Source organism: Corylus avellana, chromosome 1 (assembly GCF_965113065.1).
Source record: "Corylus avellana chromosome 1, dhCorAvel1.hap1.2, whole genome shotgun sequence".
Lineage (NCBI taxonomy): Eukaryota > Viridiplantae > Streptophyta > Magnoliopsida > Fagales > Betulaceae > Corylus > Corylus avellana.
Window position 1 is genome coordinate 19,259,152 of NC_142490.1, and position 26,821 is coordinate 19,285,972.

The following is a 26,821-nucleotide window of genomic DNA, read 5'->3' on the forward strand; positions in this document are numbered from 1 at the left end:
ATTTGGAATTTGGATGATGGGAAAGAGCCTTGTTTGCGATTATCGTAAAGAGTTTAAAAAGTTTTTTTTAGTACTTATAAAGTTGTATTAAACAAAAAGTTGACATTTTTGGTAAAAAACTCTAAAAGTATTTTTTTTTATTTTATTTATTATTTTATTTTTTTACTTTAAAAAAACGCACTTTCAACAAAAGTTAAATAAATAAATAAATAAAATAAACCTCTTTGACTTAAAATCACTATTTGTCAAATACAATCCCAACGATTATCAATTTATTTATTTTTTTAATGAGGTTTTCTTTTACCAAATTTGCGTAGTAAATTAGTATTTTTTTTTTCTCCCTATTAAATTATTGATTAAATGAATAAATTTATCTCTTTCTATTAGTTTAAACTTTTTGAACAAGTGGTCATTTAACATAGTATCAAAGCCAAAGGTCCTCGGTTTGAACATTGACTCCTTCATCTACGCAATTTTCAATTAAATATTAAAAGTGAATTTTAGCTCACACATGACAGAGAGTATTAAAGTTTTGATTAAATGATTAAATTTATCTCTTACTATCAGCTTAAGCTTTTAAGACAAGTAATGATTTAACATTCTCTTAGTCCTCAAAGTAGATATTTTGCTTTGTGATCCACACAGAGGCACAGGGCCCAGTAGTTATCGTTTCATTGTACATTCTTCTATTGCAATTTGTAATACCTCACCCAATTCAGTTTTGGCTCCCCTAAATCAAACTTCACAGGAGTTGACCTATCCTGTTATTACTCTCACATAAGCTGACTTAACTGCAGAGTTATAATGAAATCATGACCATCACGACTTTAAAACACATTGTCAAGAAGGGTGTAAGTATACATAGAAGCACATCTCCGTCTCCATACCTAGGCAATATGGGACGCTACAATCACTTCCTCTTGGAACTCATCGTCCTCGCTGGAGACCCTCATGAAATCATCTCATTCTTGGCATCCCAGCGAGTGCTCGCTGGTGACCCCCATAGGCTTATGTACACTCCTCCATCTCAGGTTCTCAGGTTGGATCGCAATAGAAGAATGTACAATGCAAACTGCCAAGTAGATCAGAAGGTAATAACACCTCCCAAGTAGATCCGTGAAAGCTACTGCCACTAAAATGTTTGGATCCTTCGTCGTTCTACATCTCATTTCCAAGTCTATTAGAAGAAGTTATTGATGATGATCAATATTTAAATGTAAATTTTGTTTGTTTTTTTTTTTTTTTTGGGTTTTGCATTAAATATTATAACCGTATTCTGAAAAAGAAGTGGGTTTGGGATTTCCAAGTGTTGAGGATGTGATTGCTTTGTTTGGATTTTAGAAATCCTGAAATAATGGTTTCATCTATCCTTTATACATAATTTGATTTCTTAGTCTAAAAATGTCAAACAAGTAATCACTAATTGACCATTTGTTTTTTAGTTTTACATTTATTTTTTCTTCTCCCTCTGCCGCTGGTCCTCAAAGTAGACATTTTGCTTTGTGATCTAGACATAGACTCATCAACAGGATAACATGGAGGGGCTAGTAGTTATCGTTTCATTGTTCATTCTTCTATTGTGATCCACACACACTCATCAACAGGATAACATGGAGGGCCTAGTAGTTATCGTTTCATTGTTCATTCTTCTATTGTGATCCACACACAGACTCATCAACAGGATAACATGGAGGGCCCAGTAGTTATCGTTTCATTGTACATTTTTCTATTGCGATCCACACACAGGCTCATCAACAGGATAACATGGAAGGCCGAGTAGTTATCGTTTCATTTTATTTTTATAGAAGACATTTCATTGTTCATTCTTCTATTGCGACCCAAACTGACGCAACACAATAAATAAACTGCTGAAGCGATAACTTGCCCCTCCATATCATGTGATCCTGTTGAGTCTGTGTATGGATCATAATAGAAGGAATTGGGGTTTCTACAATTTCAAGGATTTGAATTTCCAAATATCGAGGTTGTTCATCACAAAAGAACATTTTTTTAAAAAAAAAAAGTACAAACGAACAATTTGATTTGAAGCTGCTAAGTTTTCAAACATTTACATGAAAATTTGAGTTTTTTTTTTTTTTTTTTTAGTTGAGAAGACCACGCCGCATAAGGCTTAGAAAATAGAAGTTGATACTATACGGGCTAGGTATATAGAGCAGGATTCAGCTTACAGGTTGTTATTTTAATAACAGCATGTATGTTGTAGTTTAGGTAACGGTTAAGATTAAATCTTTTAAAAATCTCTCTTCATTTTCTCTCATCTCTCTTATTAAAAGCTTTTAAAAATAAAGCAACTATGAGTTTTAATTTTGACTGTTGCCTAAACTACAGCATACATGCTGTTATTAAAATAACAACCGGTAAGCCAGATCCGGTACGTAGAGCATTAATTGACCTTTTTTTTTTTTGACATGTCTACATAAGAGAAGGGAGAGAGGGAGATTCGAACTAGTGATCTCCGCTTCATAAGGCGTGGTTTACAGCCGATTGAACTACCCCTTGAGGACATCATTACTTGAGCTTAATAGTTTGAGTAACACCAAACTAATAAATATGGAAAAACTTCATAAAACTTATTGAACCTTCACTGGTTTTGACACTATTCTCAAACTTTAAAAACTCTTAATTAAAAATATCGAACTTTCAATTATCCCATTATGTTAGGATTTTCAGTCAATTTTTGCAAAAATATTGCAAGATATATATATATATATATATATATATATATATATATATATATATATATATATACGAAAACACCTCGATTTTTATAATTTTCTATTTTTTTTTTTTATAAAAAAAAAAAAAAACATGAATATATTTTTTTTTTTTTAAATCTAATAAAATAGAATAATTGACAGAAATTGTTCAATTTCGTAATTAAGATCGTGAAAGTTAAGTTTTTCCAATAAATAACAACAACCTCATAAAACACTGATGGCCTTGAAAGCATCAATTTGTAGGAATTCTCGAGTTAATAAAAGCTGTACGTCACCATACGGTTCTAAGGGGGTGTTTGTTAAACCCTTTTACATTGTTCACCTTCCACGGCACTGTAGCGCTTTAAGTGATTGAACCAAAGACAGTCTGAAGAAAAGACTGTTGCACGCTGACAGTGACTGGGTTTATTGCCAACATTTCCTATTTTACCCCTTTATCATTGTAGACAATGCCTATTTTGTCCCTTCAAAATAGGAAAATGAGAGCTCATTTGTTTTCTATTGTGCTATATGGGCATTTTTGTCTTTTACAGACAATTGGGTTCTCCCACGCGCCAATGGCTGCAGGTAGGCAACAGCATAATAGTCAAACAAAAAACAGTGCCCTGGGTCTTGGGGTGTGTGCTGGGGTTTGTTAAACAAGGTTTGGCAAACCTTGATTTCGACGGTTCCAATGGTGGGGTGTGTGCTGGGGTTTGTCAGACTTATTCCAATGGTTTTGCATAAGTCTGACAAATTTAAATCCATTGATTTTCGTTTTTTTTTTTTTTTGTTTTTTCTTAAGGGTATATGTATTTCCACAGTGATTTCGACCGTTCTAAATAGACCCTAAATGCGTCCGCCATAGGCTATAAGTGAATTGAGAAGTCCACACAAGTCTATCCTTTGTTTGGTGACAAACTAATTAACGTGGTTGATGTGATATAAAGTAAATATAAATTTTAAAAAATAAATTTTTTTATTGGGTAAAGTATATTTTATCCTTTTTAAAGTTTGGAACAATTTTTAATTTAACTTTCAATATTTTAATTTTTGTAATGCACCTCCAAACTTTTAAATTTTTTTTTAATTTGACCAATCTGTTGGTTAAATTTATTTTGACTAACGAACAGTAATTACATGACTCGCACGTGATTACTTTTGCCTTTTTTTTTTTCTCCAAAATGCCCTCACCCACATCTTAAGCACAGGCTTTTTCCTTTGCTGGAGTTCGTTGTCAGCCAGTCAATTGGCCACGTGATCAGTGGGTTCTGGGAAAGCGAAAGGGAGATGAAGAGAGATTCGTCGTCAGACGAAGAGGAAGACCGCCAGAACCACCTTGCACATGCGGATTTGACTGAAGATGCCACCCACCTTGACTCCATGAGAGCCACCTTGTCGGAATTCATCGCCACTTTCATCTTTGTATTTGCAGGGGAAGGCTCTTTCGTAGCTCTGGGTAATTATCTTCAATTGTTTACATAGAAGCTAACTTGGGTTGTGGGATGCGAGTCAACGGCACCGATAACTTCCCTCTTGGCTTGATCTGCCGGATTTGGAAGCTTAGTTGTTTGGGATGGGGGGCCTGCTCAAGATCTTGGCCTGATCTGCCGGATCGTCAGTTGTTTACATGGAAGCTCACTCTTGGCCTTTTTTTTTTCACTCTTGGCCTTATTTCTCAGAGCTCCCGGTGAGAGAGAGAGATAGACGAAGAGAACTTACCGGTGGCGTAGCAACGGCAGATCCGACGTGCGTGAGAGAGGGGTTTGGGATGGGGGCCTTTTGGTAAAAAACAAAAAAAAAAAACAAAGGCCAAGAGTCACGTGCACTGTTCTATTAGTCAAAACGGTTTTAACTGACGGATTGGTCAAATTGTAAAAATTTGAAAGTTTTGAGGGTGCATTGCAAAAATTAAAACATTGAATGTTGAATTGAAAATCGCTCCAAACTTTTGGAGGTAAAGTGTAATTTTTCCTTTTCTATTTCTTTTGTGTTTAGTTTTTGGGTTTGTTTTATCATCTTTTTATATTTGATTTCATTAGCTATTGATGGGGTGAAAGTTTAGTCATTCTCTAAAGTTTTGTTTGTAGGAATCTTTAAGAGTAACGGTATTAAGTTTTTCATATCTTTTGTTGTTTTTAAAGAGTAAATCATTGACGGATGTGCATGAGTTTTTCAAGCATATAGAATAGTTGTCACTATAGTAGAGACAGTAAATGTGATTGCGTTTGGAAATACACTTGTAGCGAAAATGAAAAAGCCCATAAACCACTGACCGGGTAGTGGTTAGAGACGTAACTCGCCGAAATTTGTTGTAGATCTGAAACGGATTGGGACAGTGATATTCAAAGATATTGTCTTGTAACAGCCCGATAAGCTATTGTATATGACATAGATATTTGTTTGGATTATGGATATTCCAAATTGTATCTTTAGCATTGTATGAGAGGAGCAATTTGCCTCATTTAATTGTTATATCAATGAATAGATTGCAATTTTGCAAAAATAAAAGATACTTTTTTAATAATTAAAAAGCTCTTTCACGCAAAAAAAAAAAAAAAAAAAAATTGTTTAAAAACAATTTTTTTTTTTTCTGCTCTAAAAGGCCCAAAATTGCATTTTGGAAAAAACTTTGAAGTTAAGATTTTTATTATTATTATTATTTTTCTAAAAAGCTATTTCAAGCTATTTCTATGAGTAAAAAGTGCTATTTCCCAACACAATTGCCACCAAGCTCTAAGAACTAGCTTGTTTGAGATTGTGTTTGAAAAATATAGTTTTCAAATCAAAAAATGTTTTTTTTGGCAAAATAATACTTTTTTAAAAAAAATAAACTTTTTTAGTATAAAACGCACTTTTAGGCACCTTAAACACAATCATAAACAGGCCTTGAGTCCACTATTTTCTATCAGTTTAAACTTTTAAGATAATTAATGATATAATATGGTATCAAAGCAAAAATCCTAAGTTCTTAGTCATTCACCCTCATTTCAATTAAAAATTTTATATATTAAATTTTATTTATTAAAAAGAAATTTGAGCTCACAAATTAATGGAGAGTAATGCTAACCTATCATTTGTCAATCATTTAATACTAGTATAAAATTAAAATCATTATAAATAAATAAATAATAATAATAATAATAATAAAAATAAAATCTTTATCGAGTCTCTTTGCTATTTGTAACCGCCTTGTGCGGCCCTGGAAAAGGCCCGGCTTGTATGCCATTGCCTGCTGTTTGGTCCTTTTGGACCAGATCCAGATTTCGTTCTTAAATTTGTACTGCATTTACTTTTTGGGCTGTGTTGTTGGGGTGCCCACCCCCTTTGAAGTCAATTAGTCAGTCCTGTAACCCGTTTCCCTTAATTGAAAAAAATAAAAAATAAAAAAAATAAAAATTAAGAGCCCTACGGGCTACGCCACCCAAATAGTCGTCATACTTAAGTCAAGTATATACTTCTCAATGATGTGAAGCTTTAGGGGCATACCTAAAGCAACAGTGTCCCTATCTCCTAAATGTGAAGATTCTCCTTTGAGGAACATTCAATACTCGAGCAACGATATATAGATATGACATTTTCTATGCAGCTTTGCAAGAAGAGCCGGTGGAATAGCCTTATTGTCAGTAGTAGAGGAGATGATGGCAAGATTTCTTCCTTATATTTGCTTTATTTTACTCATCTTGCTTCTTTGCATGGAAGCACAAGCTGGCCGTCTAGGGCCTACTCCTAATGACGAAGGTGAGGAGATTTTTCTTTTTCTTTCTATACGTGTTTATGTGAAAACTTTTCCTTGATACGTGGCTAAAGCTTTTTCTTCAGTTGTTATAGTTGTTCACTCAATTTTCGACATTTGAACGACAACAACAACAAAAAGTTCCCTAAAAAAGTTCGTGCAATTATGTTGCCTGATCGAGCTGGACTTGTTTATTAAATAAACCAAGCTCAAGTTGAGCTTATACAAGCCAAGCTTGAGCCATTCATGAGCAAATCGGTTCATATATATATATATATATATATATATACAGCTCTATTTGAGAGATTTTCCCTTAAATGGAGGCAACATGCACTTTGTAAATGTTAAGAATATTATGTTATGGTTATTTACTTGTTATTTACTTCCTTAGGTATTATTAGTCTACTAAGTTTACATTTCCTTAGTCTATTATGTTACTTGTTTATCTATAAATAGAGACCTATGTATCCATTATCATTAATAACATATATACAATCATAATAGAGGAGATGTAGTCTTATATGCTTCCGCTCTCTCTTTCTTCTCTCTCTCTTTCTTCTGCTTCTAATATATTATTCAATATATTTAACATGGTATCAGAGCCACTTTTCTGTGGCCTCCGATAAACGTCTTTGACGTTTTCCAGTGCTCCCTCCGGTGACCTCCCTTTTCCGTTCGTCTGCCCGCCGCCAAGTAATCATCCGCTCAAAATCTCTTCCACGCCTTCATCGTAGCCTCATCTGAAAAAAATAATCTCAGATTCTAGCTTGCGAGGCACAAATCTACAGATTTGTGGAAGATCCGCCGCCATTCGCCCTCTAGCAACACCTCTGCCACGTCAGCACTTTCAACCCAATCCAAAACGGTCGACCCGATAAAGTGGGTTAGACCCAGATCCACGGATTTGGCAATCTGATCTGTCAACTCGACCAAGCAGGTTGACCCGGTCCAGTTGGTTAGACCCAGATCCACAGATCTGGCAATCTAATCCATCAACTTGACCAAGTGGGTCCATCAAAGGCATCTCCAACCCGATCCAAAACCGGGTTGAGGGGGGATATTGGAGTATTTGAGAAATCACTCGGATCCAAGATTTTCAATCCAACAGGTTAGAACCTGGTTCTGTTGCTGCCATCCTCTCACCCGGATCCAAGATTTTCAACCCAACGGGTTAGAACCGGGTTCTGCTACCGCCAGCCTCTGTGCACAGCCTCTGTGCACAGCCTCTAGCCGCCTTTTTCTTTCCCTTTTCTTCCACCCAAACTCAAGTTTACACATTGAGTTTGAGGGGATGTTAAGAATATTATGTTATGGTGATTTACTTGTTATTTATTTCCTTAGGTATTATTAATCTACTAGGTTTACCTTTCCTTAGAAGAGATGTAGTCCTATATGCTTTCGCTCTCTCTCTTCTCTCTCTTTTTCTTCTGCTTCTAATATATTGTCCAATATATTTAACAGTAAAAGATCTTACCGAGAGAAATAGGAACAAAGCAAATTGCATTTAAGAGTGCCAAATACAATTAAGCTATATATATTTGTCTCTCTCTCACACACACACACACACACACACACGACATATATATATATATTCACATGGTTTTTTTATTTTATTTTAAAGGAACATATATAATCTATGGTTTTACTCTGGAAAACAATTTAAGAAAATATATCTTCAAACTTTCAAAATTTTTAAAGTATAAACTGAGAAGAGGAAGAGAAGAAGAAACTGATGACAAGCGAAAGGAAGAGAAGCAGGAAGAAGCACCGGAGAGAGGAGATAGACAACAGTAGCTGTCAAATTTTCTTAATTCATCGTAAGCTGTCAAATATATTAGAAAATTATGTTTAAATAGACTAATGAGCTCTAACTCTAACCCTAACCCTAGTGGTACTTGAGCTAATTGTCCGCTAAAATAACATAAAGTCGAAATTAAAATAATACAACCCATCTGAAAAAAATAATAATAAAACCAAAATGCAAACTAATAAAAAGCTCAGTAATGAGTTCATAATAGGAGTTGTCAGGGGCGGACCCAGGCTTAGGGTTGTCCGTCCACCCAAAATTTTACAAATTTTCATAAATATCCTTCAAACATACAAATTTTATAATTTGTCCCCCCAAAATATTATTTGTGTCCCTTTTTAATTATTATTTTTTTAGTTTTGCCCCCCAAAATAATATTTGTGTCCCTTTTAATTATTGGTTTTTAGTTTTGCTCCCCAAAAAAAAATAATTACTTGTGTCCCCTTTTAATTTTTTTTAATTTATTATCATTATTATTATTATTATTATTATTATTATTATTTCAATTGTGCTATCTTTCAACATAAAAACATCTAAAATACCCAATTCATTTAGTTTCCCTCTATATTCTAGTTCACTTCTAATCAAAAACTTAATTTGGTTTTGGACTCTCATTGAATATGTGAAAGAAAAAGTTAAATGGTTTTGATTCTTTGAGTGGCTTTTAACCCGTGGTCAATTTTTTGAGTGGTTATTTTGAGTCATTTAGGTTTATAATATTTGTTTTGACTTCACAAGTTAAATAGTTTAATAATTTATAATTGCAAAATTGTTTGGCTCGACTCCTAGTATTGTTGCTATTTAGGCTCTGGGTGATTGTTCGGAAAAAAAGTTCACACTCAAAGATACATGTATTAGGATTAGCATTGTGGTAGATTAAAATATTATTTAATAAAAATTAGAATTAAATTATTTAGGATGCATTTTATCGTTATTTTTAAATTGAAGTTCTTATGTATTGTTATCTGCTTGTTATTTTATTGTAATCTATTTAAAAACTCTTGTGTTTTAATAAAATCTCTGTAAACCCAATAAATAGCTCAATGGCCAGAAGCTATGGATCTCTCTCCTTTCTTTACCCTTTACCGATCTTGTCGGTTATGGAAAACCCATGTGATACGATTAAGGGAAGCAGTTGACTTTTACATCACCGACAGTAGCCAAGTAGCCACAAGTCATTTGAAAATGGCGACCGACCATCACGTGCTTACTGACAAAGAGAAAACGGCATCTTCACCGTAGTTGGAGTGACGCTAATTTTCCCGAGTTTTCTCTGTCGTTTTTCTCTCCCACTTCCCCGGGAAGGAGATATGCCCATCTCTAATGGGTATTTTTCAAGAGTTGAAATTTTCGGCTGCCTCTAGCGTCAGATTTTCTTTTCTTCTCTTTTTTTTTTTTTTTTTTTTTAATTTGTTTTTTAAATTGAAAAAGAGAAATATTAAAATGAAATTCAAATTTGAGGTATTATCACTAAATTTAGGATGATAAAATCACTTTTAAGTGATACCATCCCTAAAGGGTTAACCTTCCACTTCTAAGTTTTAGTTTTAAATTCAAAAATAAATTTTGAGGCATTAAAAACTAAATATTAACTCATAAAAATTTAACAAAAAAAAAAAAGACAAAACCTAGCAGGACTAGGAAGAGAGATTTTTTTACAATTTTTTTTTTTTTTAATAAAGCCACATCAGACTTTGACAAACACTTATCTGATTCTTGGCAGCCTAATAATAGCAAGACTCATTTTTCAAACACCAAAAATGCGTTGTTGGCTGTTGCTGCTTCCATTTCCAACTGTGGTGCTCGCCTTGAAAAGCACAATTTATTCTCGCCCCAAAAGAGCTTACAGCTTGATGATGAGCTCTCTCTATATACCCACCAGCTTACAACGCAAATGTGATGTTTATCTGGTGGCAGCACTTGGATGGTTCCGAACTTGCGAGGCAAATTGGTAATGGGGAAATTAAAGAACTAAAGGTAGAGTTGCAAAGAGAAAATGGTAATTAAGCCTAAAATAGAGATGAGGTCGTATAGAAATTTCGTAAGATTCTGTTTTTTGGTAATAAAAACGTTGCTTTAATTATATTTTTGTATAGATTAAATTATGGAGCATTTTAAGGCAAAGTTAATGGGAAATTAAAAAATTAAAATTAAAATTGATGAGGTTGGTGTATAATGCATGCAGTGGAAGCACTTGGTGAAATAGCTACACAAGTGGGGAAGAAAGATTGGGATTTCAGAGTAGACCCATGCAGCAATGACTCGAGCTGGGCAACACCACAATCGGATTTGAGGCCATTGTACAACAATTCTCTAATCTGCAACTGCTCCTACCCTGCTGGTGTATGTCACGTGGTTCAATTGTATGTCACCCTTCATTTCCCTTATGCCATCCAACTACATATGTTGAAATTGTGAATTGATCAACTTTTTATTCCACCAAAATCAGAAAATAAATAAATAAATAAATAAACCCTTGACATACAAAGTCCCTAAATGGCCCTTTTAATCAGATATGACTTTAATCTAAGAAGGCAAAATTATCATTCTAGGCACTTCTTGGAATAACTAATCGGTTCCTTTCAATTTCATTTGAAATAATTAATCATATTACTTCTATCGGCTGTTTTTTTTTTTTTTTTTTTTTTTTTGAATTTGTAATTGTAAGGGTAGTTGTCTTTTTGAGATTTTTTAAGAATATTTTTATCATTTCGTGAAACAAAAGGAATATAATGAAATTTTATGATAATTTGGAAGACAAATTATTTCAATTAAAAGTTTAGAAATGACATTATAATTGAAGGGGTACAAGGTACATAGCATTACTCTTTTCTCAAAATTAATTGATGAAAAATATTAAATTTATTTATTTAATTAAAATAAAAGATGAATTATGAGAATAAATTTAAACTTTAAAGACATTTATTTTGATAAAAAAATATTAAATTTAATTACTTAAAACGAGAGGTGAATAAAGGCGTGGCCTGCAACACACCTGAAGAAGAAGTGGAGGCCAGTAAAATTGCGGGTGGTGGCGCGTGGGTCAAGTTGATTCAAAATAAAAACAGAAAAAAATAAAAAACGGAGAGGAGTGGTGGTAGACTGAGGGAGGAGCTCCCTCCTCCTTCCCGGTGGACGCTCTCTTATGAAGATCAACACACTCACTGAGAGAGGGAGCTCGCTGGACGAGGGGAGAGGGAGACGAGCTCCATAATTTGGGAAATTGCAGATTGGGTTGAATAATGGTTAATTTACTTCTGAGCCAGCGAAATTTTGGATCTTTCCATCCTCTGTTCATACATATATACGTGAAGATGATCACTTTCCTAGTAATAATCAGATGGCATTTAATCTCTTACCTATAATTATTCTTGTTACAGATTTCTTAAAGGGCAGGATCTTGATGGTGTGCTTCCACCTTCCCTGGTGAAGGTACCCTACCTAAAGGCGATGTAAGAAGAGTCACCAGCAATTTGTTCCTGAAAATTGATTTTAAGCTTCTAATCTAACAGCCCACTTTCCTCTTGCTTGTAGTGACCTCACTCGAAACTACCTCACCGGTACAATACCACGCGAATGGGGTTCTACGAAATTGGAATACCTGTAAGTTCCTACTGAATTTATGTCTTAGGTTAGCCAGTGAATGCTCCTTCTGATTGAATTCAGCCGATTCACTGCAGGGCCATTTATGTAAACAAATTATCAGGACCAATCCCAAGCTACCTGGGAAACATTACCACTCTTATAGTCCTGTATCTTTCTTGCTCACCCTTTTTTAATCTAGTAGAATGCAACATAGTTTGATTTGCTTTAGCTGAGCTTTAATATTGATGAAGACTATATTTTCAGGAACTTAGCGAGCAATCTGTTTTCTGGAAGTGTTCCCCCTGAGCTTGGGAAATTGGTTAACCTGGAGAATCTGTCAGTTGTTTCTTTTTTAATCCTTCTATTCATTTTCAAATCAGATTGATGATTCTTTTCTTAATTATCAACGATTTACTTCTTCAACTGACACTAATTTGACCTGGTCTGAACTTCCCATTTGATGACTGCAGTTATCTTAATGCTAACAATCTCACTGGAGAGTTGCCAAAAAATCTCACTAATCTATCCAAATTAACGGAACTGTAAGTGGTTGCAGCCCATTTCTATACTTACAGTAATTTTATATATTTAATTGAAAAGCTTCAAGTTTCTATGTTATTTAGTCTTGTTTCCAATGTGGTTATATGCAGTAGTATTAGCAGTAACAACTTCACTGGAAAAATACCCGACTTTTTTCAAAGTTGGAAACAACTTCAGTATTTGTACGTATGTGTTCTATTTTTTTTTTTTTAAAAAAAAATCCCATAATGTTAAAATCTCTTCTATTAGAATATTTAGGCGTAATCTAACCTGTTAGAATTGTGTTTTTAACAGAAAAATTCAAGCTAGTGGTCTTGAGGGGCCCATCCCTTCTAGCATTTCGGTCCTGAGTAATTTAATCATACTGTAAGTTCTGCCTATGAAGTACTCTTGGGTTGCATAATCTCTCTCTTATCTTCATGTGATACTCAAATTAACAAGACTTGTTGCTTAAGACCCTAACATTTATTAATAATGCTATTTATTGCAGAAGGATTAGTGACTTACTTGGTGATGGTTCTGAATTTCCAAACTTAAGCAACATGACAAGCATGGAAGGATTGTGAGTGATTCTTTTACTTCAAATGATACGAACTTATAGCAATTTTGCTTAGATGATGGCGGTTGATATTGCAGGATGCTGAGGAGCTGCAATCTCTCTGGATCAATCCCCCCATATATATCTGAAATGACAAAACTACAAATTCTGTAGTTCTTCTTTCCTTTCTGCTCTCTATTTTTTTTTTTCTTTTTTTTTTGGTTTTTGTTTCATTTTCTGAAATATTACTTAACTATAAACCCAAGATGGTTGGATTATTTCAATTAAGAACATTTTTTTTTTTTTTTTTTTTTTTTTTTTAACTTAACTATATACATACAGATATTTGAAGTTATCTTTTCTCCTTTTTGTTTTTGGCTAGCATAAGTAGATTCGGCATATTCAAATTTATGGACTTTGGGTTATCATGGTACTTTATTCTTAAAGCTAATTGTGAATAACTTCTAGAATTAAGATCATCTGCTGAAACTATAAAACCGAGGTGTAGTTTTGGAGTAAGATTAGTTTGAAAAATGGAGTTGGAAACATCGTTCATCTTATGACTATGTAATAATTAATTATCTGCTTTCATCCTTTAGCCTTTGAAAAAAAATGATGATTGCTTCTAATCTTTACAGCCTACGCCTTTTAGGAAGCAGCTATCTAAGGTTGTCAACCCATACTCATTGTAGGAATGACAGCCATGACCCACCCCCTCCTACTCCTTTGGCCCATTGTGGCAGCTGTAGTAAGATACCTTTGAACATGCTCACTCTAGTTAGGCTGTCTATGGAATCTGTTCTAACCTACATATCCACTGTTATATGGGCATTCAAGTCTCTCTTTCAATTTTTTCTTCCTATATATTATGTTTCTAGACTCTATACTTTAAAATCTGGACATTTATGTCTCATTTCATAATCCTTCTTTTCTGTTATTATAACCACTAATTACTCGTAATATCCAAGCAGAGATCTCAGCTTCAACAGATTGGAAGGAAATGTTCCATATTTTTCAGATCAAGGTAGTTTGGAAGTCATGTAAGTGTGGAGTTAAAACCCTAAATCTAGCTCTATTGCAGAGAAGCTCAAATAAACAATTAAAAAGCAGCTTAAAGCACATAAATAATAATGATTTGGCTTATCTCCTATGTTTATAGGTGAAGATATGAGGAATTTCACTATCATAAAAGAGATTATATTGCTTATTGTTACCAATGCACATTTGTACATACGTACATTTCTATATATATATATCATCAGAAAGTATATTTTACTTTCAAATATTTCTCCTTTAGTAATGATATAAATAAGTGTTTAACTAGAGCGTGATTATGTTGCGCTTTGAACAGGATTCTTACAAGCAACTTGCTCAATGGGACTATTCCAGACTGGATCAAAGCCCGAGATAATCTCGAGTATATAATTCATCTTGAACTCTATTGGATATTTGCATGACATGTTTTCTTTTTCTGTTTCTCTTTTATTATTATTATTATTATTATTTTTATTTATTTTTTATTTTGTTAATAATGTTTCAGCACATATATAATCTTTACAGACCTCATAGTGTTCCAATATACATTGATTCATCTCTTGAACACTTTATGGTCAGCAGGAGGTCTCCTTGAATCATATTGAATTGGTGAATTCAACCGATTTGGTACCAGCATAGATTTGCTTTTTGCACCATGTGACTGTTATTTGGAAACTGCATGTTGGCAATTAATTTTGAGTTGGTTACGGAAGTTTTCTGGTGTTAGCTTGAATTGACCGGCTTATCAAAACCTTTTCAAATATAATTTTTCTTTTCTTATGGATTTATATTGAGTTATTACTGAAAATACGTTTTTGTGCAGCCAAATGGATCTTTCTTACAATAACTTTTCAGAAATCTCTGCGCCACCTACTTGTCGAGAAACCCTGTAAGAACTTTTCTTATCATCTTAATCTTAATTTAAGTTTACTTGAGGTTTGCATACCCTCTTCACAAGCTTTTAGTTTTTCAAAACTAACCAGGTTCTCATTTCATCAGGAATTTGTTTCAGAGCTTCTCTGGACAAGACAATTTGTAAGCTTCTAACTTGAAAACTTATAAGAAGAACCAATGTTTTTTGGACCTGGCTTACATCCTGTGGAAAAATAACAAGACATCTCATGTTATTTTAAACCTACGACTACGGCCAAGATTAAGAGCATGTTTGGGATTGCATATGAGAAAGAGATTTTAAGTCAAAAAGTGTTTTTTAAGCTTTTGCTAAAAATACGTTTTAGCCATTTTTAGGCTTTTTGACATTCAAAAGCGCTTCAAATTTTTTTTACCAAACAGGTGTTTTTTTTCTTTCTTTTTTTCAAACGAACTTTTAGAGTGTTAAACGCACTTTTCAGGTCCTCAAATGCGCACTCAAAAAGGCCCTAAAACTTCCCCATTTTTAGTCCAAACGATGTAGTTTTAAAGGAAACTAACAAAAGTTTTCTAAACGCCATTTGCACCAAACGACCATTGTCCTGCACTTCCTTCTTCATCCACTTCCACTTTCTCTCTCTTTCTGTAAGTTCTTTAAAATCTCTTTTTAGTACTTTCCTCTCTCTTTTTACTTGTTATCTTCCTCAACTCGGATAGTTTCAAAGCCTTAATTTTCTCTCTTCTCCATCTCTCTCCCATTTTAGATTCACTCCCACTTTAAATGAAATGAAAGATGTTGCCTCTCTCTGCAAAAACCAGGCTTTGTTTTGTGTTTTCTGCAAAACCAGTTAAACACTCTTATGGTTGCTGACAGGAGGGGTTAAAAGCTCACTACTTTGAAAGGAAAATATTTATTGTTTTGGTCCTTGAGGATTTTGTCCCTTTTGAGTGTCGATTTGGCTAAATTCATGAAGGAAGGGCTAATGCATCGGTCAGGTTTCTTTGGTATTGTAGAGTTGACCATTCCTCTTTCATGGCATTCATATGATTTGAAAAAATTATTAATCGAAGACATTGTTTGCACTGAAATGTTTCTATGGAAACTTCATTTTGAACGCTCAGACTTGTTCTATTTGACCTGCTGCTGCTTTGCTGAAAATAGTTAAGAAGAATTTGCAGAAAGAAAGTGGGAATGGGTGAAGAAGGAAGAGGAGGACATGCAAACGAAGTTTAGAGAACTTCTGTTAGTTCCTTTAAAGCTATGTCGTTTGGGCTAAAAAGGGGAAAGATTTAATCATAACTGTAGATTTAAAATAACAGGAGATGTCCTGTTATTTTTCTTCATGATGTAAGCCGAATCCATGTTTTTTCTGTTTTATATTTTTATTTTTAGCTTTTATTTTGGAGAAGCATTTCCTTTTTTTTTTCATTCTAATTTTGCTAACTTCACACTTCTTTCTTGTACGATGCTAATTAAGAACACTCAGCGGCAAGTGCCTGGAGCCCTATCCATGCTCAAAAGGTAATTATACTACCTTATTCAAATTATGAGGTGTATGCTTTAAAACATTTCATATTGTTATTGGCAATTGAGTAAATGAAACGAGAGATAGTTAATACATAATTTCCTTTTTGTTATGTAATGATTGCTTATGTTTTAATTTATTAAAAAGCTGCTATTTTTGTTTCTGGGTAGATCGGTACTCATTGCATATAAATTGTGGTGGAAGTAAAACCACTATTGGAAACATAGAGTACGAAGGGGATCAAAGACCAGCAGGTCCAGCAAACTTTGTTCCTAACACCGTTAATTGGGGATTTAGTAGCAGCGGAAATTTTTGGGAAAACGACATACCCTCATATCAATACATAGCGAATAATGTGTCAATACTAAGAATGACTAACTCTGGATTATTCCCGAGTGCACGGCTCTCTCCTCTTTCTCTGACGTATTATGCACGTTGCTTGGCAAATGGAAATTATACCGTGAAACTATACTTTGCAGAGATAGTATTCAGAGACAACAGATCTTTTTATAGTCTTGGAAGACGGATATTTGATATTTATATTCAGGTATGACATCATATTTGTTTTGCTTTATACATAGAGCACAATTTTATTGATTTAATTTGTTACAGGAAAAATTGGTGTGGAAGGATTTTGATATTCAACATGAAGCACAAGGTGTTGATACAGCAGTTGTTATGGAATTTAAAGCAGTTGTGAGAAAGAAAATCTTACAAATCCGCTTTCATTGGGCTGCGAAAGGGACAACAAGTGTGCCAAAGGAAGGAACTTATGGTCCTCTCATCTCAGCTATCTCTGCTAAATCTGGTAAATATTTCATGGAGTATGAGAATCTTTTTACTATCCAACTTCTTCCATACTTGCTAGAATGATGAACAATAAAAGCATAGCACAATATAGTTGAGGTAGAACCCATGGTTATTTGCTGTAGAAGTATTACCCAAAACAAGATTCAACTACATAATCTTCTTTATACTCTTCCTCTAATATTCGTGTGTTTGAACCATGCATTCATATCTTGTTTTAGGTTGGTCCACCTATATCTTTCTGTATGGTACTACTGGTATTTCAGGATGCAACTTTATAATCTGTTTCCTTTACTATTTGTCTCTTCTCCAGATTTCAGCCCCCCTGACTACAAGATATTCATTGTTGTTGGAGCTGTAGTATCAGTGCTTTTGCTCATTTTTATGATCTTAGGCATTCGGATGTGGATCAAGAAACGAGGAAGGATATCAAGGGAAAAAGGTAATCATATGACTTGTTAAAGTAATAATTAAATGATTAAATTTACTTCTTCCTATCAACTTAAATTTTTGGGATAACTGGTAATTTAACATGGTATCAGACCCAAAGGTTCTATGATCGAACTTTGACTTTGTCAAATCACCCCCCATTTAAACTAAATATTCCACGTGTTGGGATCACTGCTTTTTGACAAAATCTAAATGAAGGCATATTTACATGAGAGATGGATGACTTGAGATCACTGAGTTGAGTAAATGTCTAAGAAGGACCCATATTTAAAAATATATATATATGAAAAAGAAAAAAAAAAGTGAGAGATAAAAGATTGTGGATTTCATTTAACTCTATTTTTGAAATGTCATCTAAATTATCTTAACATAATTGTTGAGAAGAACAAAAAGGCAAATCTCTTGGTAATAGGGACCTATGAAGTTCCTCTCTTTTAAATTTTGTTTTTTTGATTCCCAATACACCTGTAATTGGTAAAAAAAAAAAAAGAGAAACCCTAAATCTTTTAAAAACTTGGGGTTTATGTGGCTGACCAACTGCAGTATGGTACTTTCTCACTGCTTTTGTTTGGTCACATTCTATCTGGCATCTTCTAAGTAGTCAATAGATACAACAATACTAATTAAAAAATTAATCATATCATTTATAAGATGTTATGTGACAATACGCTCACCTTTTCATTCCTTTTGACAGAGCTGAGAGGATTAGATCTGCAAACTGGTTTTTTCACCTATAGGCAAATCAAAGCAGCCACTAACAACTTCGATACTACAAATAAGATTGGAGAAGGTGGTTTTGGATCTGTATACAAGGTATCCCACAACATCATCTTCCTTCAATTTTAGGATATCTATTTTCTTTTTCTTACTTATCCATTATACCAAGAGGCTGTCTAATTCAATAATGAATCCATACCTGAAGATGTATATTTTCCTATTTCTGATGCAGGGTATACTGTTTGATGGTACCATAATTGCAGTTAAGAAACTTTCTTCAAAATCAAAACAAGGAAATCGTGAATTTGTGAATGAAATAGGAATGATTTCGGCTGTACAACACCCAAATCTTGTTAGATTGTATGGATGTTGTGTTGAGGGAAATCAACTATTCTTGGTATATGAATACATGGAAAACAATAGCCTGGCACGTGCTTTCTTTGGTAAGCCTGAGGTTTTCACTTTAGTATTTTATATTGACTGTCTTCTGCTTATGTGCTTAAAATTGATAATGGCCTTGATTAAGAACTAAGTTGATGAGTTCCCCATTGGACAATCTACAAAATATGTAGGTCCGGAGGAATACCGCTTAAATTTAGACTGGCCTTCAAGACAAAAAATATGTGTTGGCATAGCAAGAGGTTTGGCTTTCTTGCATGAGGAATCATCAATAAGAATTGTTCATAGAGACATCAAAACTACCAATGTGCTACTGGATAGAGACCTTAACCCAAAGATTTCTGACTTTGGTTTGGCCAAGCTTGATGAAGAGGGAAACACCCACATCAGCACGCGAGTCGCTGGAACAATGTGAGCTAGCTTTTTCCCTCTTTTCTTCATTATGTAGTCTTTTTGTGATTCTATTCTTCCATTTCATTTGCCTCCCAAGTTATTGACCATTAGAGAAAAAGGAAAAAATATTTATTGATTTGTATTTCTCTATGAGATGTTGCCCTAAAGTAAACGTGAACATAGAAGCATGGAAAGTCTTTGCATATCAGAAATGTCTGTATATGGAACATGAGATAAATTACTGGATTAAGTGGTTGGTAGGATTTTTATATGTCAGTTGTTTGCATTTGCAACGAAACCATGCTTACATAGAAATCTGTAGCTACATCAATTATCAACCAGTATTCAAGCGGTTAAAATGTCTAAACATGAAATGTACTATTCATATGTTGTAGTTATTGTATTCCCCAATACTAGATGCATTAAAGAAAAATAAAAATTTCAGGAAAGAAAAAAAAAAGTAGGACAATCTAAGTTTATTCAACCTCTAAAATAAAAGCTAGCCCTAAACAATGACTCCCTCTAAAATCAAGAAATAAACAATACAGAGAAATTTGTGCTCAATTATTGTATCGTCCTTCACTGTCAAAATCAATGTGTGTGTGTATATATATATATATATATATATATATATATATATATGTCTCTCAAAAACCAATATTTCCAAAGGGAAAAAAGAAATTACTGAGTTCTTGTGGAATCTAAGAACCAAAACCCCTTAAACTTGAGCTCCATGACCTACCAAACAACTTGAGTGGCTAAAGTTATATTACTAAACCAGTTCTCTACTTGCAATGTGCAAAGGTAGTGACATGTTCTTTTTCCCCACCGAGAAATTTTTTTTGTATATTTAACAGAATGAAATTACCACTTTACCCTAATAGCTTTATTGATTGAATAATTGCATGCTGAATGAAAATGAAATATGATTTGGTACAAAAGTTTCTCTTTTTTTTTTTGTTTTTTTTTAATCTTTATCTTTATAATTTACTTAAGTTTCTCTTGATGCTTAACTTTGTTGAATATGAAAGATTGAAGCTTTATATGAGTGAGTGTGATCTTTATTTTTTATTTTTATGATAATTCATACTAGTGTTCTAAGTCATAAATAATCTTCATTTGCAGAGGATATATGGCCCCAGAATATGCATTATGGGGTTATTTAACCTATAAAGCAGATGTCTATAGCTTTGGGGTTGTTGCAATAGAAATTGTTGCTGGGAAAAGCAACATGAAATATCGACCAAATGAGAATTATGTATGCCTTCTAGATTGGGTAAGATTTGATCTTTTTCTTTAATATATGCTACTATAAATAATGTCTGGAGGCCTGGCTGTTCTTTTGTCCCTTTCCACTGAATTTGGTCATCCGAATCTATTACTCTAGCCTCAAGCAACAAAACAAACTAACATATGTTGATTTGGCTTTTTCACTTCACACTTGAGTTTAGCTAATTGACAATTTTTTTTTTTTTTAGTAATGTTCGAAACCACACTTTTTTCCCAACATTATCCGACTTTGTTCATATGGCAGTGCCATTCAGTCCTTGGATATTATTATTATTATTATTTTAAAAAAAATAGTTGATTGACACTGTCACGCCAGCAGGGTGGGATAGTAATGGGATAAAAAGAGTGATTTCTAGTGGTGCTCAATTTTTTTTCTATGTGTACGGCTGCTTATTCTCTTTTGTTGATTAGCCACTTTTCATTTCCATTCTCTTTTCTATGCTTATTATAGGCACTTGTTCTACAACAAAAAGGTAATCTAATGGAGCTGGTGGATCCACAGTTGGGTTCCGAGTTAAATGAGGAAGCTATTAGAATGATCAAAGTAGCTCTCTTATGCATTAATCCATCGCCAGCACTTAGACCCACCATGTCAGCAGTAGTAAGCATGCTCGAAGGCCAAACCATTGTTGATGAAGTTACCATTGATCCAAGTATATATGGCGATGAATTGAGGTTTAGTGCCTTAAAAGACCGGTTTGAACAACTCCAACGAGCACCAATGAGCACAAGTGAAGCAGAGAGCCTTCTGGAAGCAACATGAGTTGGATCTTCTTCCACATCTGGCCAAGATCTCTATCGAGTTAATCGTGATTCTCAGTAATTTCAGCATACTACTCATTACATTATGAGAGCTAAACACAATACTGCATATACATATATATCTTATGGACATACCCATTTAGTTGTCTTTGCTTACCCTGTTCAAGAAAAGTTGTGCTTTTTAGACTGCATTTACTTATAATAATTTGATGTCTTTCATTCTCATGTTTTTGTGATTGAAATCATCTTTTCTACTTGGAAAAAGATAGCATTGATAAATTATCACGTATTATAAAAAAATGTATGTTACACAACCATCTTTTTTATAAATTCAATAAATCAACCATTAGTTTTGTGAACTCATGTTGACTCCACATAAATTCAATGGTGAGGTTTTTAGTAATTTTTTACTTGAAAAAAAAGAAAAAAAAAAAAGGAATATGAATGGTCATTCTATTTTATTAGAAATTTAATTATTGTTTATTATTATATAAATTTTGATTTAATCCTAGTGAGAGCAGCACCAAACAAAAGAATATAAATGGTCAGTCTATTCTAACTGTAATTCCCATTTCTATTCTTAAAATGCCCTAAGAAGAGACAACTGTAAGATTTATGAACAATTTTCATATACTTGATTGCTGAAGTTGCTTATGAACTTTGTCAAGCAATCACATGCACTAATCTTTCTTGCGACAGACATTCTCTCCAAGTGTTGGGGATTGTTTAAATTGCGACTTTGAATTTGTCTTCTTTTGGAAACAAACAACGAGTTCTAACACACTGTAATCATTGGAAATGATGGCACAAACTAAAACTCTTTTTTTGATATCATATTAAGAGCTTGTTTTCTTCTTCTCAAACATGTGAAATACAAAATTTAAATAGGAGGTGAATTACAAAGATAATGTTCGAACTCAAAACTTTGCTTTAATACCATATTAAGAACTTGTTTAGGATTGTATTAGAAAATAAAGCTTTTATATTTATAAAGAGCTTTTTTTTAAAAAAAAATAAAAATAAAAATAAAAATCCTTTTTAAGTCTTTCTCAAAAGTGGATTTGTATCCCAACGTATTTAATGATAAATCATTGATTATTATTATTTGACTAATCGACATACATTTGTTAAGAATTTGATTAGTGTCGTATGTTTATATCCTGTTAGAAAATGCGTGAAAATTCACCTTCAATTCATCATTTGGATATAAATTATGACCAACTCAATCTCTAAAAGTGTGTCATGTGTCTCTTAACATGTTAAAAACACTTTTTTTTTTTTTTTTTTTTTAAACACTTTATTTAAAAAACATTTATTTCTAACATGTTATAACACAAGACTAAGTTGATGAAAGTTTAGAAGAAATTTACTTATTATGGCACGCTAAGAGAAACACGATAGTCTTAATCACGAAGTTTTGAGGAAACTTCTACTAGACCTTTTAATCTTTTTAGATGTGGTAGTTTATAAAGTAATCCTAGAGTCTATAGTAAATGAACATGGCCTGTTCACATGGTTGTCTCGTGTAGACTACGTTTCCTTTTTGCCTTTCTCTTTTTTGTTTCCTCGTTTGATACTACTATACTAATTTGCTGGCCTTGACCAGCTTGTTTACTCAAGTCAAGAAACCATTAAATTGGTTTGAAGCTCCAAATCCCACCAACCATTCTATCTCAAGCATTGAAGGAGGAAGACCAAGCTCGTTTTGCAATTATTAATTAATATTCTAACAACTTGCTCTAGCTACATAAATTTGGAAGTTGCATATTGGGTTGAAATATTGTTTACTTCTGAGCCAGTGATATTTTCAATTTTCTCATCGTCTGTTAAAACATATATAGTAAAATAATATGAAGGGAAGAGATTTTGGCCAAGATGCCATCTGCAGCTTTATTATTGAACTTAAATAAAAAAGAGTTACACTTGTATTTGATCACATCAAGCTAACAAGATAAGCTTTGATGTGATAAGAAGATTTAAACAAAGAATAAGAGATAATACAAAAGATTACAATCAATCAAAAGAGAAGTGATACAAACAGATCACTCTTACAAGAGATAAGTAAGAGTCCTAGTAGAAAGATGGATGAGATAGAAGTTTTATGGCGGTAGGTCTCTGGTACTGCGATTGAGCGCCCTAGTGAGTGCGCTTGATCGCACTCGGGATGATTTTGCACTTCGGAACTCTCTGGTACTACGCTCGATCGCACTGAAGTATGCGAACGAGCGCTCTTCTCTTGAGTAGCAGCAGACTCCTTAACAGGCCCCTTCAAACTCATGGAAGGAGGAAGAATCATGAGTTTGTCACGCAATTCCAAAAACCGAGAAGAAGTTAATCCCTTAGTAAAGATGTCAACACATTGATCAATGGTGGAAATAAATTGAATCACAATATCCTTGTGCATAACCTTTTCTCTAATGAAGTGATAGTCTATAGCTATATGCTTTGTCCGAGCATGATAGATAGGATTAGACGCCAATGCAATGGCTCCAAGATTGTCACACCATAGCTTTGGTGGAGAGAAAGGGGAGATTCTCAACTCCTTTAGAAGCATGCGTAACCAATATAACTCAGTAGTGGCAATGGCCATAGATCTATATTACGCCTCTGTGCTTGAACAAGATACAGTTGGTTGCTTTTGGATTGCCAAGAGATTAAGCAATTGCCGAGAGAGACACCATAACCACTTGTGGATCTTCGGTCAATTGGATCACTAGCCCAATCAGAGTCACAAAATGCTTCTAGATGAAGAGGTCCCTTAGTGAAAGACAAGCCATAATCTAGAGTTCTCTTGAGATACCTTAATACTCTCTTAGCCGCAGTAAAATGAGTTGTAGTAGGACAATGTAAAAACTGACAAAGATGATTCACTGAGAATGATATATCTAGTCTTGTGAGAGTGCAATATTGAAGTGCACCAACAATATGCCTATACAGGGACTGATCTTCCAATGGTTCACCATCAAATTTAGTCAATCTTTTGCTCGAAGTGCATGGAGCAGAGAAAGGTTTAGCTCCTATCATGTGAACTCAATGTAGAAGATCAATAATATATTTGGATTGATTAAGATACAAACCTGTAGAAGTACGATGTACATGTATGCCTAAGAAATATGACAAATTACCCAAATCCTTCAACTTGAATTCAATTTGTAGTTTTGAGACGAGATCATTGATGCTGGATAGATTATTTTCAATTATGATGATATCATCTACATATATAAGCACAAAAATGGTAAGGGAATCTCTATGAAGCAAAAATAAGGAAGTATCCATCAATGATCCTGTGAAACCGAGTTCAAGTAGAGCTTGAGTAAGTCTATGGAACCAGACTCTTGGTGCTTGTTTTAAGCCATACAAGGCTTTGTGAAGCTTGCAAACTAAATCAGGATATTGAGTATCAACAAATCCTCTTGGTTGTTCCATAAAAACCTCTTCATCAAGTTGTCCATGGAGAAAAGCATTTGATATATCAATTTGTTTCAAAGGCCAATTATAATGAATAGCTAATGCTAGAATCAATCTCATAGTTGCAGGTTTTATCACAAGACTAAATGATTCTATGTAATCTATACCATCTCTTTGTTCAAACCCTTTTGCCACTAGAAGTGCTTTATACCTTTCAATGGTTCCATCTGGTTTTTGTTTGAGTTTATACACCTATTTGTTTCTGATGACATTTTTATTGTGCGGTCTTGGACAAGAAGACCAAGTGTGATTTTCCTGCAAAGCTTGGAACTCACTTTCCATGGCAGCCTGCCAATGGGGATTTGAGGCTGCTTGAGTAAAGGTGCTCAGCTCACTAAAGGTAGAGATAGATGTATGCATGGCTTTTAGGGGATGTTTGGTAGAGTAGTATAGCTTGAAATCAATAAAAGTTCTAGGTTTTAGGCTGCTTGTTTGAGATCTAGTAACAATATGAGGTGATCTTGGTGGATCAATCAAGGTAGGTATGGAAGAAATGAAAGGAATATGATCTTCTAAGATTGGAAGAGGTATGTCACAGGTAAGTGTTGGTGTTGATTATGTAGTGGAATCAATGGTTGTAGGTGAAATAGGTGGAGAACTTCAGAAATCACTCATGTTGATGTAACAGAATCTGTTATCATAATCGGAGTGGATTCAGCAGGTAAAGAGCTTGAAGTTGGTATTACTGCAATGGGAACAATTGGAGGGGATAATGATTTGAGAGAAATTGGTTCAGTTGTGATCAAATCAGGTGAAATATTGTTAACTTCAATGAACTGAGAGAGTAAGGGAACAATACCTTGGTTCAAAGGAGAGTTACTTGTTGAAGCCATGTGGGAGGCCGTACCTTGTGTAGGAAACAAATTCTCATCAAAGATCACATGCCTTGAGATAAAGACTCGTTTGGTGGAGGTATCTAGGCACCTATATCCCTTTTGATTTAAGCATTATCCTAGAAAGATGCATTGTCTACTTCTGAATTCAAGTTTGTATCTATTATAAGGACGAAGAAATGGGTAACAAGCACAGCCAAATACCTTTAAGTTACTATAATCTGGTTCCTTATTGTGAAGTTTAAAATAAGGAGTAGATCATTTTATAGTTTGATTAGGCAATCGGTTAATCAAATAGACAACAGTATGGCAAGCCTCAATCTAGAATTTAGAAGGTAAATGAGATTGAGCAAGAAGTGTAAGGCCAGTTTCTATGATATGTTTGTGTTTTCTCTCTGCTATCCCATTTTGTTGGGAAGTGTGAGGACATGTTATTCTATGAAAAATACCATGAGAAGAAAGGAAGTTTTTGAATTGGTGAGATGTATATTCACCCCTACCATCAGTTTGGAGCTGTTTGATCTTTGTTGAAAGAAGATTTTCAAGTAAACTCTTAAACTTGACAAAACAAGCAAATACTTCAGATTTTAATTTCAAAGGAAAAATCCATGTATATCGTGAGAAATCATCTACAAATATAAAATAGAATTTATAACCACTAACAGAAACAAATGGAGAGGTCCAGAGATCACTATGAACTAATTCTAATGGAGAATTGGTAACATGAGTTGAATCCTGAAAAGCTAGTTGTTTGCTTTTGGCTAATTGACACGGCACACATAAAGAAAGACTAGACTCTAAATGACTATTAGGAAGATGTTGATACTTGAGAAGACGCTTGAGAACTTGAGAATTGGGATGTCCAAGTCTATTGTGCCAAGTGACTTCACCAGCTTTGACTCCAAGAAAGGCAGCATGATTGCTGTGTTTATTGACTCCAAGAAAGGCAGCGGGATTGCTTTGTTTATTGATGGGAAATTGTTTCAGCTGAATTGGGTATAAACCATCCTCACTTGGCCCCTGCAATATTATCTCCCCCGAGAGGTTGTCCTTTACAAGAAAATAAGAATCTGTGAGTTTGAAGTGGCACTTATTATCATGACAGAAACGATTTATTGAAAGGAGATTAGATGAAACATCAGGACAATGTAAGATATGTTTTAGATGAACAATTGTGTTTTGGAGTTTCAAAGAAGAAGAACCCGTATGAATAATGGGAAGAGAGCTAACATTGCCTGCAGCAACCTGTTCTTCCCCATCGTATGGCTGTTGGATTGTGAGATTTTCCAAGTCAGCAGTGATATGATTATTAGCCCCACTGTCAGCTAACCAATCATCATCTTCACGG

At 34.0% G+C, this 26,821-nt stretch overlaps 1 protein-coding gene across 3 annotated transcripts; it reads left to right on the top strand.

The window, feature by feature from the left end:
- The first annotated feature begins 6,358 nt into the window (after positions 1 to 6,358).
- LOC148588057 (putative LRR receptor-like serine/threonine-protein kinase At1g07650) lies at positions 6,359 to 21,395 on the top strand. Of its 3 annotated transcripts, none has more exons than XR_015909758.1 (23): positions 6,359 to 6,458; positions 10,446 to 10,623; positions 11,641 to 11,712; positions 11,795 to 11,863; positions 11,941 to 12,012; positions 12,110 to 12,181; positions 12,316 to 12,387; positions 12,496 to 12,567; positions 12,680 to 12,751; positions 12,876 to 12,947; positions 13,022 to 13,093; positions 13,895 to 13,963; positions 14,275 to 14,340; positions 14,782 to 14,847; positions 14,958 to 14,993; positions 16,307 to 16,350; positions 16,525 to 16,901; positions 16,967 to 17,162; positions 17,475 to 17,603; positions 18,306 to 18,424; positions 18,561 to 18,771; positions 20,246 to 20,396; positions 20,862 to 21,395. XR_015909758.1 is itself a non-coding variant. In XM_088512098.1 (23 exons), exons 1-23 carry the CDS (start codon positions 6,359 to 6,361, stop codon positions 20,890 to 20,892), a joined length of 2,505 nt encoding a protein of 834 aa, XP_088368224.1. In that variant the 3' UTR covers positions 20,893 to 21,395. The 3 variants fall into 3 exon arrangements, 2 of the variants coding, with proteins under 2 accessions (XP_088368224.1, XP_088368225.1); XM_088512098.1 differs by lacking the exon at positions 20,246 to 20,396 and adding an exon at positions 18,901 to 19,138; XM_088512099.1 differs by lacking the exons at positions 20,246 to 20,396; positions 20,862 to 21,395 and adding exons at positions 18,901 to 19,044; positions 19,285 to 19,389.
- The last annotated feature ends 5,426 nt before the right edge of the window (positions 21,396 to 26,821 follow it).

Coding starts and splice junctions, on each gene's coding strand:
- LOC148588057 (XM_088512098.1), top strand. CDS start 6,359: ATGGCAAGATTTCTTCCTTATATTTGCTTTATTTTACTCATCTTGCTT. Junction 12,013..12,109: donor ATTACCACTCTTATAGTCCT/GTATCTTTCTTG, acceptor CTATATTTTCAG/GAACTTAGCGAGCAATCTGT. Junction 13,094..13,894: donor ATGACAAAACTACAAATTCT/GTAGTTCTTCTT, acceptor ATATCCAAGCAG/AGATCTCAGCTTCAACAGAT.